The 14,394-nt window shown below is 54.3% G+C and overlaps 1 protein-coding gene across 3 annotated transcripts in view; it reads left to right on the forward strand.

Moving 5' to 3' along the window:
* The window catches only part of NOL4L (nucleolar protein 4 like), a gene marked incomplete at its 5' end in the record, with an annotated part of 112,360 nt that overhangs the window by 80,049 nt on the left and 17,917 nt on the right, over nucleotides 1-14,394 (forward strand). For 2 of the 3 annotated variants that reach the window (XM_080925743.1, XM_080925744.1), the window contains one exon: nucleotides 8,282-8,423. In XM_080925743.1, the coding sequence (XP_080781869.1) occupies nucleotides 8,282-8,423 (142 nt within the window). Of the gene's footprint in view, nucleotides 1-850; nucleotides 969-8,281; nucleotides 8,424-14,394 lie in introns of those variants that run through there. The other variant, XM_080925745.1, reaches the window with a different exon arrangement.

The raw sequence follows: 14,394 nt of genomic DNA on the forward strand, positions 1-14,394 counted from the left end.
CTTGAACTTGATCGGGAAAAGGGGGCCCTGAGATGTGGGCGGGGGCCCGATCCAGAGTCGGCCACGTGCCTGGCTTTTCCTTGTCAGCGTCCCATAAGGACCTCCTCGGGCTGAGCACTCGGGTCCCGCAGCCCTGCACAACGAGCACCGGAGTCGCCCCGGATTCAGAGACGCGTAGGGTTGAGGGTTGTCTGGAGGCCCCATGGCACCAAGAGTTCTCGACGATGCCTGCCTTAGTCACTTTCTTTGGGCCAAGTCTCCCTCTCCTGGTCTGAACGCAGACAGCTTACAGGGTATGCCCCCACCCCGCCCAGGACTTGAAGTACGCAGCCTCTGGGAGCCAGGGGCGAGCCCTGCTCCCATCGCCTTCTTTCCCGGGCTGTGCGCCCTGAGGAGATATTCCTCCAAGCTCTTCTCCCTTAAGAGAGCTCTACACAGGAGTGCACAGCGGCGCGTCCAGCGCGCTCTGGTCCCCATACCTGGCCCAACACCCTCCCTTTTCCTCCTCTTCTCCCCCACTCTCCTTTCTCCTCTTTCCTCTCCCCGGGTGCCTCCTTTTCCTCTCTTCCCCCTTCCCCCCATGCCCACTCCTCCCTCTCTCCCTCCCCTCCACCTCCTCCTTCTGCTGCTCCTCCTACTCCCCCTGAGTGCGTCCTCCTGCGCTCCCCTCCCCCCGGCCCCCGCCCCGTGCCCGGTCCCGCCCCCTCCCCCGCCTCCCCGTACCCGGTGCCCCCCTCCCCCTTCCTCCCGGGCCCCGGCGCCGCCGCCGCCGCTGCCGCTCGCCTGAGCCCTCCCCCTGGCCACCCCCGCCCCCGGGCCGGGCAGTGACGCGCCGCGGCGGTGCCAACCCCTCTCCCCCGGCGGCCGCGGCGGCGGCAGCAGCAGCTGGAGCAGTGGGGCTGTCACCGCCTCCCGCCCGGCTCACTCCCAGAGCTAGATCGCCGGTCTGCACCTCGCCGCCCGCCCAGGTACGGAGTCCTAGGGGACCCTACGACCCGGCTGGTCCTGGGCCCTCTGCCGCCGCCCCCTCCTCCTGCTCTGCCGCTGGCCGTTGAGCTGCGGTTAGGGGAACTGGGGGGTTCCGAGGAGGGGGACTCACGGGGAGCTTTCCGAGCTGGGCGAGCTGCTGGCCCTGGGTGGAGTGGGCTGGGGCTGGGGGCGGGCGAGTGTACCCGAGAGCGGGGAGGGGCGGAGGCTGCGCTCCAGGGCTTGCGGGGCGCCCTAGAGGTGCGCCTAGCTTCAAGTGCCCGGGGCTGCGGGGCGCACCCCACTCCGGGCCGTGCGCGCCGCCGGTCCTGGGGGGCGGTGATTGTGTGCGCCGCGCCGCGGTATTGTGCCGCGGCCACGCTGTTTGCAGCGGGTTCCGCACCTCGTCCCTGGGAGGTAGACGTTCTCTGGCAGCCGGGCGGGGGCCAGGCTCGGGTGGCCTCTGCCTCCGGGAGAAAGGAAGTGGACTGTGTTTGGGGATGTGGGGACGGGAAGCGTAGAGTGGTAGGGAGGGGTTCCTTTGCCACGGCGCGGGGAGTTGAGACGCGTTTTGCACAGTTGAGCCCACTTTGGTAGGCTCCTGTCCCTCCACCAGGGGACCGGCAGCCCATCTCATGTGCACCCATGAAGAAGAAACTAAGGTGTCGGAGACCCCTGGTGAAGGGACACATCGCGCTGGGGGCCTCCAGAGAATGCGCGCAAGGGTTAAAGTGGATTTACACCTCCGCCCTCTGGCTGCTCGCCGCCCTTCACCTAAGGGCTCCTAGGCAGGATACACTGTCAGGCGGGGTTGTGTGTGTGTGTGTGTGTGTGTGTGTGTGTGTGTGTGGAGGGGGTGCAATTCGCCTTCCTATTCTAGCCTCTTGGGTTCAAAAGTGACCCTTCTCTCTCTCTCGGAGCTGCATTTGCGGGGAGTTCGGCCGCCTCTACCAGGCCGTTCTTCCTGGGGGAAGTTCTCATTAAGCCTCGCTAATTAGCATTATTCCCGGAGAAAGGTTAAGGTTAGACCGTCCTTTTCCATATCGAGAGCCCCCTCCCTGCCAGTCCCTTCTCCCTCCCCTCTCTCTCAGAGCACAAAAGCACAAAAAGAAAGTGTGAAGAGACGCAGATCAATGGAGAAGCCACAAACCCATTAATTCAAATGGAACCCTTTACCCCCTCTAAAACATTGATTTTTTTTTTTTTTTTCCTGCTTGCTCTGAGGGGAGATGAATAACCTCCTGATTTTACCTGAAATGGTGTTTGGACTCTGTGATTTCCCCCTCTTTCTGAGGATTGTGGCTTGAAATAGATTCTCCCTTGAGATAAAGCCCTACTTATCCCAGAATCAGCTGGAAAGCCCCTTCCCCCACTGCACACAGCAGTGTCGGGGCCTGGGGAAGGTGTTGGTGCTGTCTTCACTCCTGTGGGCAGAGAGCCTGTGATGGTGGACCAAGGTCGCTTGGCCTCTGAAGTATGCCTGCTTCTGAGCTGTGGGTTGGTGTGGGGGAAAGGGCCCATTGATGGCCCAGGCCCCAGTGGGTAGCTTAACCCCAGGTTGTAAATTACCCTTTCATTGGAAAGCCGTTTGAGCCCAAATGACTTTGAATGTAATCCAGGCTCCTCTGCTGGGCTGTCTCAAGGCAGCACCTCCTTCTCTCTGCCTCCGTTCAGCACCTTCTTGCCAACCAGTGGCAGACAGCACCCCAGCTTACCTTCCTGCTGAGAAGGCTAACTTTGAGGAACTTCTTCCCAAGGGTGTCAGCCACCCTGGGGCAATGGGGGCTGGTCCATCCTCTAGTTGCTCAAGAACTTTTTAGTCTAGCCTGAATTCTTTTCTTGGAAGGCTAGTCCTGGAGAGGGTTAGTTATGAGTGGTTTCCCTCTGGCCATCCTTTTGATTGGAAGAACCCTGCTTGCCCAAGAAACTCTGATTCCTATTAGGTGGTGGTGGTGGTGGTGGTGTGTGTGTGTGTGTATTTGTGAAGACTCGTGGTGAGGAATGCTGGGAAAACAGTTGCCTTTGCTTTGGAACAAAAGCCCACACACTAGTGGGAAGGTGTGGAAAATGCCCACTCCAGCATCCAGACACCCACTGTGCGAGGACAGTAGAGCATGCACATGGGTGTGTGAGCAGGCGCAGGCAGCAGCGTGAGAGTGTGCGTGTGAGTGTGTCAGGGAGGGAGAGAATGCTCAAGTGTGGTGAGTGAGTGGCTGGATGGAGCCTTCCTCTCTTCCTGTTCCCTCTGGAGTGTTTGTATGGTAGTAAGTAGAGGAGGCATGCTAGCTAGGAAGGAGTGGAGTTGTGTGGGCTGTGTCACCTCCTCTGGCGGCCAGATGGGCATTGATGGGTACAGCATTAAACAGCAACCTCGGAAGCCCTGAGTGTCCAGAAGCTGACTCACATCACTCTCCTGTTTCCTTCATGCAACACCATCACAACAGGGGCGTGAACCTTTGCTTGCTCTGGGTGCTCAGTTTTCAGTTTCATTAATAAGTGCCCGATGAGCTGCAGTAGTTAAGCTGGGGTCAGGCGTGGCTCAGCACTTGGTTGGTATACTCTGAGTGATGTGCATAATGCTGACCCCAAGCAGCTCAGGGGCCGAGCACTCCCTGGCCTGGCTGGGCTCAAGATGACCCGGAAGACACATCTGAGCACAGAAAGCTAGCTTGAGAGCTGGGTTCTTTCCAGCCGCCCAAAAACCTGGGGCAGTGCAGAATGAGGGGCTGTCTGTCTGGGAGTGTCTGTTTCCTGTCTGGCCTAAGAGCATCCTTGTACATTCCCACCCCCACCATGGACTGAAACCCACACACGTGGCTACAGATCAGTCCTTCACTGGCACTGAATTCTCGGTAAATCCTCCTCCCTTTCTTTCTCAAGCGAGTGGTAGAGATAGAGTTACAGCTCTTAGGAAAGGCCTGGAAAATATTGTAGGAGGCACGCCCCAGAATTCCAAGTCCTGTAAGATGCAAATGGCTCAGCTTCAGAGGCACTAGGAACCCAGTTCCAGAGAAGTTGACCCCGGTTGTAAAATAATCAGGTTACTGATAGCACCTGCCCATAGTTACAGCCATGGATACAGGCCTGCTTCCACTTCCTCAGCGTAGCTCCTGGATTCCCCTCCTCTGGGCTGCAGAGTGTGGTTGGTGCTGCAGAGGACTAGAGAGGAGGAAAGGCCTGGACTAGCTGGGGAGGAGAAACGGAACTGACTCCTGAGTTTTGGACTGAAGATAAGAGGCTCAAGGGTTCGCTCAGCTCCTCTCGTCTGCCCAGAGTAAAGACTCCCAGTTTGGGGTGTGTCCTAAAGGCTGACTGGGTACTACCCACCCTGCCCAGCCCAGGCAAGAAGTCCCTTTTTCGGAAGGTTGGCCCTACTGCCCTGTGACCCATGATGGCACTTGTTCTATGGTGCGTGGTCTGATGAACCTTTATTGCCAGGTGGCCAAGGCCACAGGCTTCAGGATGTAAAGGGCAAAGGGTAGGGGGACCTAGCCACAGCTGCCTGCTCAGTCACACAGAGTCTCAGGAGAAGCATCTTAGAAGCATGGCTTGCACATTTTCATTTTCAAATGAATATCCCACTGAAGTTATTTAACAGAGAGGAAAAGTTAGTAGCCCAGATTCACCTGAGATTTAAGAAGGCAGCAAGAAGTGACCTACTTGTGACCTCTTGGAGAAGCAGGGAAGTGCCTGGTGTCTTAGGCAGGCCTCAGCCTTCACCACTGCTGACTTGGGTTGGCTGCCTCCCTTTCTTCCTCCCTCCCTCTTACAGGTCCCTCTGGACTTGGGTGATGGGTCTGAACTGTGCGCTCTGGTAATTGTCTGTGTAATTAGCCCGCCTTGCCAGCCTCAGCTCAGGGGAGAGTAGAAAGTTTGAGTCTCCCCCTCTGCAGTGGCTGGCCTTGCCCCACGACAGCCGGGCTCTGCTGGCAGCATCTTGCAGAAGAGTCCAGGTCTGCTCCACAAGTGTGGATGTTAAGGTTTTTTCAGTCTGGCTTCCTCCACAGCTGTGGCCTACTCACCTCTGTTGGTTTTCTGAAAGTTTAGGTTTAATAGGGTTGATTTCTCACTTTAAAAAAAAAAAAAAAAAAGCCATAGCAGCCAGTGTCTGGGTTCTCAGAGATCCCAGAACCTCCTTTCACAAAGCAGAAGTTGGGGTGGTGGGGCCTCTGTACAAGTCCCTGGAGAGAGAGGCATTGGTGTTCAGTAACTGTGTGCTTTCCTATACCTGTAAATGGGGCAGAAGTTTTAGCCGATTCCTCTCCCTAGATAGGCTTAAGGTAGGAGTCCTCTTAGCCCTGGGGCTACTCACCACAAAGTGGATGCTCAGTGAAGTAACTTGAATCACCTCTGTGTACTTGTATGTGTGCACACGTCCTCAAGCATACGTAGCCCCTCTGCCTGTGAGTTGCCTTTGGGTATTATCTTGAAGCACTTTCTCATTAAGGAATCAGGTACTTTTGATCAAAGGGTGGAAAGTATAATTTTATGGCTCTGGGTGAAGACTGTCTGGATTCAAATCCCAGCTCTGCCCTTGGCTCTGTTGCTCTGGGCAGTTGGGACAAGCCTTTGGGGAGCATGTGTGACTAGACCCGGAGAGGCCTGCCCTGTGTGGCCTTATGGGGCCAATGTAGAGAAATCTCTTGAAACACTTGTCCCAGAGCCCGGGAGCCTGGTGCATGTAGGTATTGGATGCTTTTTTCTTTCCAAGTAATCTCATTGTCCATGTGAAATATGTTCCATCTAATGGGCAGAGCAAGGTGAGGTTCATTTTCCTGAACAGTTCAGCTGGCTGAGCCAAGCAGCCCCAGGCCATTTGCAGGATGGCTAGCTAAAGGAAGCATGCAGCCAGGGTCCCAGTTTTCATATGCAGTTTAAGAACTGCACAGTGGGACCCGAACTTGTCAGATTAATGCAGCATCCTCATCAAGCATCACATCTTGTGAGAGTTTAGTCAGTTCAACAAGTCCTGCTAGTCTCCTGGGGAATTTAGAGGACTGGCAGCCTGACCCTTACTCTTAGAAGGACCCAGAGCCTTCTGGGATGAGACATGAGAGAGCCCCACAGTAGGTTTGTGCTGTGATTCAGCTGATGGCACAGACACGTGGGCAGGTTATTTAGGAAGAGGAACTGTGGCAAGATGGTGGTGGAGCACACTTTTACTTTTAGCACTTGGGAGGCAGAGGCAGGTGGATCTGAGTTCAAGGTTAGCCTGGTCTACAGAGGGAGCTCCAAGACAGGTAGGGCTACACAGAGAAACCTTGTCTCAAAAAGCCAGGAAAAAGAAAGAAGGAAGAGCTGTGGAGCAGGAGCAGCAACTGATGTGATGTGAAGGCTCTGCTGCTCCACGATGGGCAGAGGCAGGGAGGTCAGAAACGGGGTCTGCCCACAGCTCCATTCCCATAGTCAGTGTCCAGGCACTATTTAGGGGGATGAATGAATGGGTTTGAGTAAGTGACTGCAGCACTCTGGAGGCTGAGACAGGAGGATTATAAACTGGAGGCCAGCCTTGGCTACATAGGTAGCTCCCGCTTCTTTGTCTTACTTTTCTTTTTTGTTCTTGGAGACGAGGTTTTTTTTTTTGTTTGTTTGTTTGTTTTTTGTATAGCCTGTGACTCAATCTGTAGAACAGGCTAGCTGCAAACTCAGAGATCTTCCTGACTGTCTCCTGAATGCTGCATTAAAGGTGTTCATCACCATAGCCTGACTCAACTGGTTTCTGCTTCAAAAGACAAAACAAGACTACTTAATTCCTGCATTCCCACAGTGCTGTGAGTTCTGCTTCTGCCTGTGCAAGGGACCCAGGGAAGCAACCCTGATTCTGTCTCTCAAGAGCCTCCCTAAGGGGCCAGCAAGAAACACAGAGAGAGCCTCTATTCTGTAGCCCTGAGCGCGCATGCGCACTTACACACACACACACACACACACACACACACACACACACACACACACACACACAGTCTGTCATGAAGGAAGGCTGTAGGAAGATGAGCTTGTTTGTGTAGTAGGTGTCCCAGTGAATGAACGTGTATGACTAATGCTTGTTAGGAGAGCTCACACTGGGCTCGGTCCCCAGGGTTCCAAGGGTGTTCACGCAGACTGGCAGTGTTGTGGCTCAGTTTCTGTCCTCTGGACTCAGCACAGAGGGTCCACACTGCAGCCTAGAAGCCATGAATTCTAGGAAACTGCCTGCCAGCAGGCTTGTTTGGGGGCGGGAGGGAGATTCAACCTCTGGTTCCCTAGCACTTGGAGCAGATGTGTCTGCCTGAGGGACAGCAGCAGAAAGTTCAAACCAAAGTGTGTTTGCTCACCATAAAAGAGATGTCTGTGAGAGGGCCCTGTGGGGTGGCTCTGTGGGCACTCTGCCAGGGGCTCACAGGCTATTCTGTCTTGCTAGGGGCAGGAGCACAGGGTCAGGACTCCACATGTAGCACTGCTGGGCCTTCTTCCCTTTGTGTTACAGCTGGAGCCCGGACACAGTTGCTTGCTGCTGTTTAAAGGAGGTGGGGTTCCTCCCTGGAGGAAGGCTAGATTAAAGCCCAATTCTAGGGGTTCCCAGATGACTGGCCAAGGGCACACTAGAGCCAGCAGTCAGGAGAGAGGAGTAAGCTCAGTTCTCTCCAGCAGGCTAGCCTATGTTTGGAAGGCCTTAGCACCCTCTTTCCTTGTCCCTTCTTGGTTTGATCAGAACCCTGGCCCGCCCCACCCCCTTCCTTCTCCACACTTCTGGGTTTGGCCTGTTCAACTCTGGAAGTCGCCCAAGAGCATATCTTTGAAGCACAGCAAAGGTTAGGAAGGAGGAAGACAGAAATGTCCTCTGGGCTGGGGAGTGGGAGAAAGGAATTCTATGTATGCTCCACAGGAGTTGGCTGCAGGCCTGATGGGAACTGCCACCTTGGCCTCCTGGGGGCCCTATGTGACTGGCCATGAGTGCAGGCACTGGACAGAGCCAAGCCCTCCTCCTCAGGCTCCAGTGGGGGTGGGGAGAAATAGTGAGAAATAGTGGCTCTTGTTTACCACATTCATTTCAACCTTGGCTCACCAGGTAAGTAAGAGCCAGGTTCTGCTGTCTGCCCCACAGGATGTGAGACCTCTTAATTGTCTTCAATTACAGACAGCACCAGCCCTTAGCCATGGCTTCCGACAGAAACCAGAGCCTGAGCCACTTCAGGAGGTCAGGGAGAATGCCATCCAGCCTCACTGCATGTTCTCAGGGGCTCCCTGTGCCCTCTGGGACCCTTCCTAGTCTGTCCAAAAAGCCACCCAGGCCCACTTGTGCTCCTGTTGAACACTTGCCTTCTCTGTCCCTGCTCAGGATGAAACTTCTGTGAGTAGTGAAGATTTTGATATGAATGACTCCACATGGATGTCAGCTGACCCCCACCTGGCCTCCAGCCTGAGCCCTAACCAAGAGGAAAGGATGCGGAGCCCACAGAACCTCCATAGCCAGGAGGATGGTGAGTGGCCCTTGGCAGCTGGCAGGGTGGGCCCTCATTGTCCTGTGAATGGCCAGCATGTGCTCTGGGTGGTGGGACCCAGGTGACACTTGGGGTGTCCCTGTTATACTTGAAAGCTGGTGTTGTCAGCATCTCTGCAGTCCCCAATGCCCCAGAGAGAGCACGCTGTTCTCTCCTGCAGAGCCCCCAGGCTGGGGGTGGGGGCTAATCTCTCATTTGCTCCTATCTGTGCTCATGGGCTTGTCGGATGAGGCTTTCAGGATTACCATGATTCAGGTCTGGGAAGATCAAGTGACCCGGAGCTGTGTTCTTATGGCCTGGGTGAGCTGGCTTTGGGACAGGGCTACCTGGTCAGTGGCCAGGCAGTTGGTACCTGACTGGATATACTGGGCTGCAATTTCTGGATTATTTCTTGGTGTTGGAGAGATAAAGTCAGATGGCAGAGGAATGGGAATGGGCGTGAGGCCCTCTGTCAGCTTGGCCTGACTAGGTTGGAAGTGTGGGATGGTGCCTGTAGGCAGAGATCCCTGGCAGGGATTAAGGGATGAGCCCAAAGCTGGGCCTCAGAGAACTGGGGTGTAGGAGCTGGTAATTAGGAGGGTCAAAGGTCAGGGCTTGGAATGTAAGAGGGAGGTACAGGGTTGAAAAGGGGTGTAATGTTAACTCTGCAAAAAAAAAAAAAAAAGGGTGAGTCTTAAAGAGTAAATAAGGGGTAGGAGCCTTGTGGTTTGGGTCAAAGTTCATCTCCATGGCAGAACCCACACGCTGGTCCTCCCTCCTGGCCTGAGTCTGGCTTTGTCTGGGAGGAGCATGCAGGCAGCTGGAAGTGTCTGGCCCTGAGGCTGGGATAACCCAGCAACTGACCTCCAGCCTCATCTGAGCTGACTGACAGCTAACCCCCAGCAGCCTACTGAGAGCCTTGTTAGCAGTGCTTAGCAAGCACCCCAAGAAAGATGGGGGGGCTCTTCTAAAGCCCAGTATTATTAGCAAGCACCCCAGGGTATGCCTTCCCAAGAAAGATGGGGAATTCTTCTAAAGCCCCAAGTAGTAAAGCTGTCTCGGTGCTGAAAGGTCTGCTCATGCTGTTCCTGTGCCGCACCCTTTGGAACTGTGGCCACTGCTCGAGAACACTAACTTGGCATTTTAGTGGACTGAGGCCCTCAGGATAGTCAGCAAACCAACTGGAGGTTTCTATAAGGGCTGTGATGTTCTTGGGATCCCTTGCTGTGACCTAGAACTTGGCGATGATACAAGCAGAGACTGCAGCTGCCTGCAGCAGGTCAGAGTCACATAGATCTCAGGCTCTTGGCTACGGGCACTGGACATAGCATAGGCAGGCTGTTCTGCCGATAGAACGAGTGTTTATGAGGGCAAACAGGAGAGCTCGGAACAGGGAGGATGGTATTGACCATGATCCACCAATTTAATTAATGAGTCAGTGGCTGAATCTGGAGGCTGGTACGGTAGCCAGAGACCAGCTTAAATCCAGTATAGAGTATCAACCTGATCAACCTGTGACCAAGGTGTAAAAGGTAGGTCATGAACGTATGCTGAAGCTGTGGTACACCTTTCACATTAGATGGATAGGCATCTGACTGTCTCCCTTCCTCCCCTAGTTCTGTAAGGTACGTTGTGCTTTGTATTAGTGCTGGCCTCTAATACTCTCCTCTGCCTGTGCTCCCCCAGCTGCATGTCTGGCCCATTACTAGGGCCTGCTGAATGTTTGTGGCTCAAATGAAAAGGCAAGCTGACATTTATAGATACTGCCCCCGAGCTTGGCAGCCAGGGAAATAGAGGCCCCCTCCTTGTTAGGGACAAGTTGGGTTCTTTGTTCCTGAGACAGCACCCCAGTCTGCCAGGACTGCAGGGCTCCTGGGCACATCCACCCTTGTCGACCTGACCCATGATACAATCGAGTGATGGCAAGAATCCTGGCTGCTAGTGTAGGTTATACCTCTAGGGTTAGTCAGTTAGGGTCTCTCTTTAAATTTTGTTTGTTTTTGAGACAGTCTTGCTGTCTGGCCTAGACTAGCCTTGAACTGGTGTTGTCAGTTCTCTCCCCTCAATCCTGAGTGTTGGGGTCACAGACCTATGCCACCACTCCCGGCTTCTCTCTTTAAACTTTAAAAAAGCCCCGAGGAGGCTGGGCCCTGGTAGGGCAGGTCCAGAGGGTGGACAGCACACTGGCCTTCATCTCTAGCCCTGGTCTACCTCACCCTCCCATCCTGGCCATCTCTGGGCATCTTTCTCCAGGCTTTTTTATGGTATCCTCCCCTCTTTGCTAAAGTCCTGTTCTTGGGCCCCTGTAGCCATGGCAGGTGGCAGCAAGCCTCATTCCATAGGGCTTTCTTAGTTGGGGCTGTGGCTGCCAGTGTGAGGACACCAGTTCTGTCCTTTCTCACAGGGCAGCCTGGTCAGCACCAGGAGAAGCTCCCTCCTTCTTTACCTTGGCAGGCATTTGGTATGAGGTAAAAGGGTCCTCATATACTAACAATAACACATGCTTCTTCCTGTCTCCTACCCACACGTACCCCACAACCTGCTCTTGGCTTTGAACTTTGACTTGGGTCTGCCAAGGCTCTGTGTGCTGAGAGCTTGGGAAAGCTTCTGGCCAGAGACACTGGAGACTGCAGAGCGCTTGAGGTCTGGTATGGCCTTGGAGCTGAAGAGTCCATCATCCTTCGTGACGTATTTGTGGGGTTCTTTGTGTGTTGCCTGTGTCTTCCCCTCATACCATTAGCACCCCAGGGACCATACCCAGGACAGAGCGAGCACAAGGCAGTGCTGGGGAGTGCGTGTGGGGATGGAGGTGTGAGTGCGTGCACATCAGAGGTAAGGGAGCAGGTCCCTACGCTGTCTGCCTGCAGTTCCTCCTTTTCCCCTGCTGTGATTTTACTAGGCCGCTCATGGCGCCCTTTCCCGAATGGAAAATTTGAGGCCTGCCATCCAGAAGGGATGCATGGGGGCAGGGAACGGACATTACTCATCTCCACCTCCACCGTCAGACAGGAAGCTCACGCCAGAGGACAGTGGAGGGTCCTGCTTCCGCCCTTAGGCACACAGGCTGTTGGGGGTTGCCTGGCAGGAATTATGCAGAGCACTGGGGCCTCTCGGGGCTACTGTGTCCTCCTCAGATGAGGCCCTCCTATAGCTTGTCCCCCGGGACTCCCAGTTAGGGTGGGACTCCTACATCCTGCAAGCCAGTGCCACTTCCTTGTGCCCAGCACTGTAGGGGTGGAGTCAGGGAAGGGTTTTCAGCAGTCTGATTAAGTGACCTGTAAGGTCGTCAGTCCCTCCAGAGAGTATCAAGCTTTGGCTGGAGAGTATCAAGCACAGGGAAGTGGGGGACCCTTCTGGGCTGTCACCTTCCTGAGGGTGGCAGCTATGGAAACAAATAAACCTCACTGTTTCCCTTACTACACTAGTTTGTGCATTGCAGAGAATTGGGAGCAGGAACAAAAGAAAGGAAAAATGCTGCCAGTATTGGAGGGCTTTCCTCAGGCTTCTCTAGCCTCTTGTCATTCACTCCCTCTTTTCCTTAAATAATGGCTCCCCCTTCCTGTCACTGACTGGTTCTGTTTTTCAGTCTGCCCAGTGACCCAAGCCCACTGTAGCCCCAGCCCCCAGTCCTACACACTAGGTTCCTCCAGAGACGTATTGGATGTGGAAATGGCTTGTCCAGGTCACAGGAAGCAGCCAGCTAGAGTCATTTGTCCTATGCTTTGTCTTAGCCCCCACCATGTGTAGATGCTCACTGAATAACTATTGTGTGGCCATGGACTGATGGGAGCCAGGGAAGGGCTTCCAGAGGAGACACCAGGCAGCAGCAGTCAGAGGAAGCCAGGTGAGCCTGTGATCCCAAGCTGCAGCCTAGAAAGGCAAGTGAGGGAAGCAGCAGCCATACTGCAGCTCAGGGTTCAGGGCTGCTTCTGTGGGCCTAAGGACTCCCCTGGGCCTGGCTTCCTGTAGGTGGGTCCTGTCCTCTGCTGTGCCCTTAGAACTCTTTGTCTGAAGACCAAAGCTTCAGGCCTTCTGGCTCCTGCTGCTTTGATTGGGGCCTTCTGCCAGCTGGCCATCCGCTGTAAGCAGGTGGGGCCTAGAGACCCTGGCTCAAACTTTACAATGGTCCAGCCCTCTTCTCCTGGTCAGATTCATCCCTTAGGGTGCTGACCTCCGAGCTTCTCCTCTCCCCTACTTCTCTCCCTCTCTGGGCTCTGGGAAGATCTGGGGAAAGAAGAACTCAGGCACTAGCTCTCCTATCTGATATAGGTCCAGGTCCTGCCTGACTCTGTTCCTTCCTTTCGTGTGATCATGAGCAAGCCCCTTCCCTCTCTAGTAGTTGGGTAAGCATCCCTGTGACCACCTTACTGAGCTGTTGAGAACTGGATGATATATAGACATTGGGAAGGGTCACGAGCCAGGCTGGATGTGAGGCTCTTGGCCTACTGGTACCTTCAGGCTAAAACAGTGTGTTGGTAATCACTGTGGACCAAAAGGGCCTCCACCTGTCCCAGATTCTCTGAGCCTTTCACCTGATTTTCTTGGCCCTGTCCTGCTTCCCACAGCATTCTTCCTAAATGTAGAGTGGTGTCCCTCACCCTTAAGATCTTGGTACTGTAGAAAGGGAGCCAGGGCTGGTCATGGCGGTTCACTTGTGTAACCTCAGTGCTGAAACTGAGTCAGGAGAATGGCGAACTGGAGGTAAGCTTGGCCACATAGCAAGTTTGAGGACAACTTAAGCTTCATGGCAAAGATCCTGTCTCAGAACAAAAGCTAGTCAAGCAGCTGATCTGAGCTCTCGCAGCTTGCCCCATTCCCACCCACAGGCCTGGGACTGCCTGGGTCCCTGAGTCCGTGAAGACCCAGCCATTGACTCACAGCTGCTGTGTCTTTGCGTGGTTCTCCAGGGAGTTGGACTTGAACAGGGGAAGCAGTGGAATGAAGAAAAGGCAGATGGACAACAGACAGAAAGCTGGAATTGGGTGGAGTGAGCTCTGGGGTAGAGCAACTGTAGCACGTTTATAAAATATAGACAGAGAGGTGGGCGTATTGCATACAGCTGAATGGGGAGGCGGGGCTGGCTTGTAGTGCACAGCCTGATGAAGGACAGGTTGAGCTAATCTTGGTAGGATCAGTCTGTGTAGGGGAGCAGCCTTCAGGGGGAGGGAGGCCCCCACCTCCCTGACCCTTGCCTGGAGAAGGTCTTTGGGTTTTTGCATGAGTCTCAGACTCTGGAGTCCTTGACACCGCCGGGTCCATGCCAGCAGTGCACATTCATTTGAGACCTCCTCCACTCCCCTGCACATAGCCTCTGCCTGTTTCTTGCTCCCAAGCTTGCAGGTGGCTGAGGAGATAGCTGAGAGGTAATGCTGCTGTCTGAGGAGAGGTGGCCAGGTGACAGTTTGCCTCCTGAGTGCTGCCATCCAGAGCACTCTTAGTAAGTGACCGCTCAAGCCTGCAGTTGCATGATGGGTAGAGGAAGGGGTGAGTGGGCGCTGGGCCAGACAAGGACCTGCGTGGGTCTTCCCTACCATGCCTTCCCCTGCTGGAGCAGCACTTGGCAGCACTCTTAGCCCTTACAGCTTAGTCAGTGTGGACTCAGTCCTCATGATTGGACAATGCTCCAGTTGCTATCATACGGAAGAAGGGGTGGCACCCGCTACAGCCTCCTGGGATGGCCTTAGACACTTGTTGCTTGATATAAGAGTCTCATTATGCAGTTCAAGCAGGCATTAAACCTTCAACCCTTCTCCTGGCCTGTTCCACCATGCCCAGCTCCACATTAGACGCTTTTTTTTTTTTGCCCCCTTTTAAACTTTTTATTATTCTCTGTGTGTGGATATTTTGCTTGCATATATGTCTGTATACTATATGTGTGCCTGGTGCCAATAGAGTTCAGAAGAGTACGTCAGATCCCTTGGAACTGGCAATACAGATAGTTGTGAGCTACCATGTGGGTGCTTGGAATAGA

The sequence above is a fragment of the Micromys minutus genome, assembly GCF_963924665.1.
Source record: "Micromys minutus genome assembly, chromosome: 11".
Taxonomy (NCBI): domain Eukaryota; kingdom Metazoa; phylum Chordata; class Mammalia; order Rodentia; family Muridae; genus Micromys; species Micromys minutus.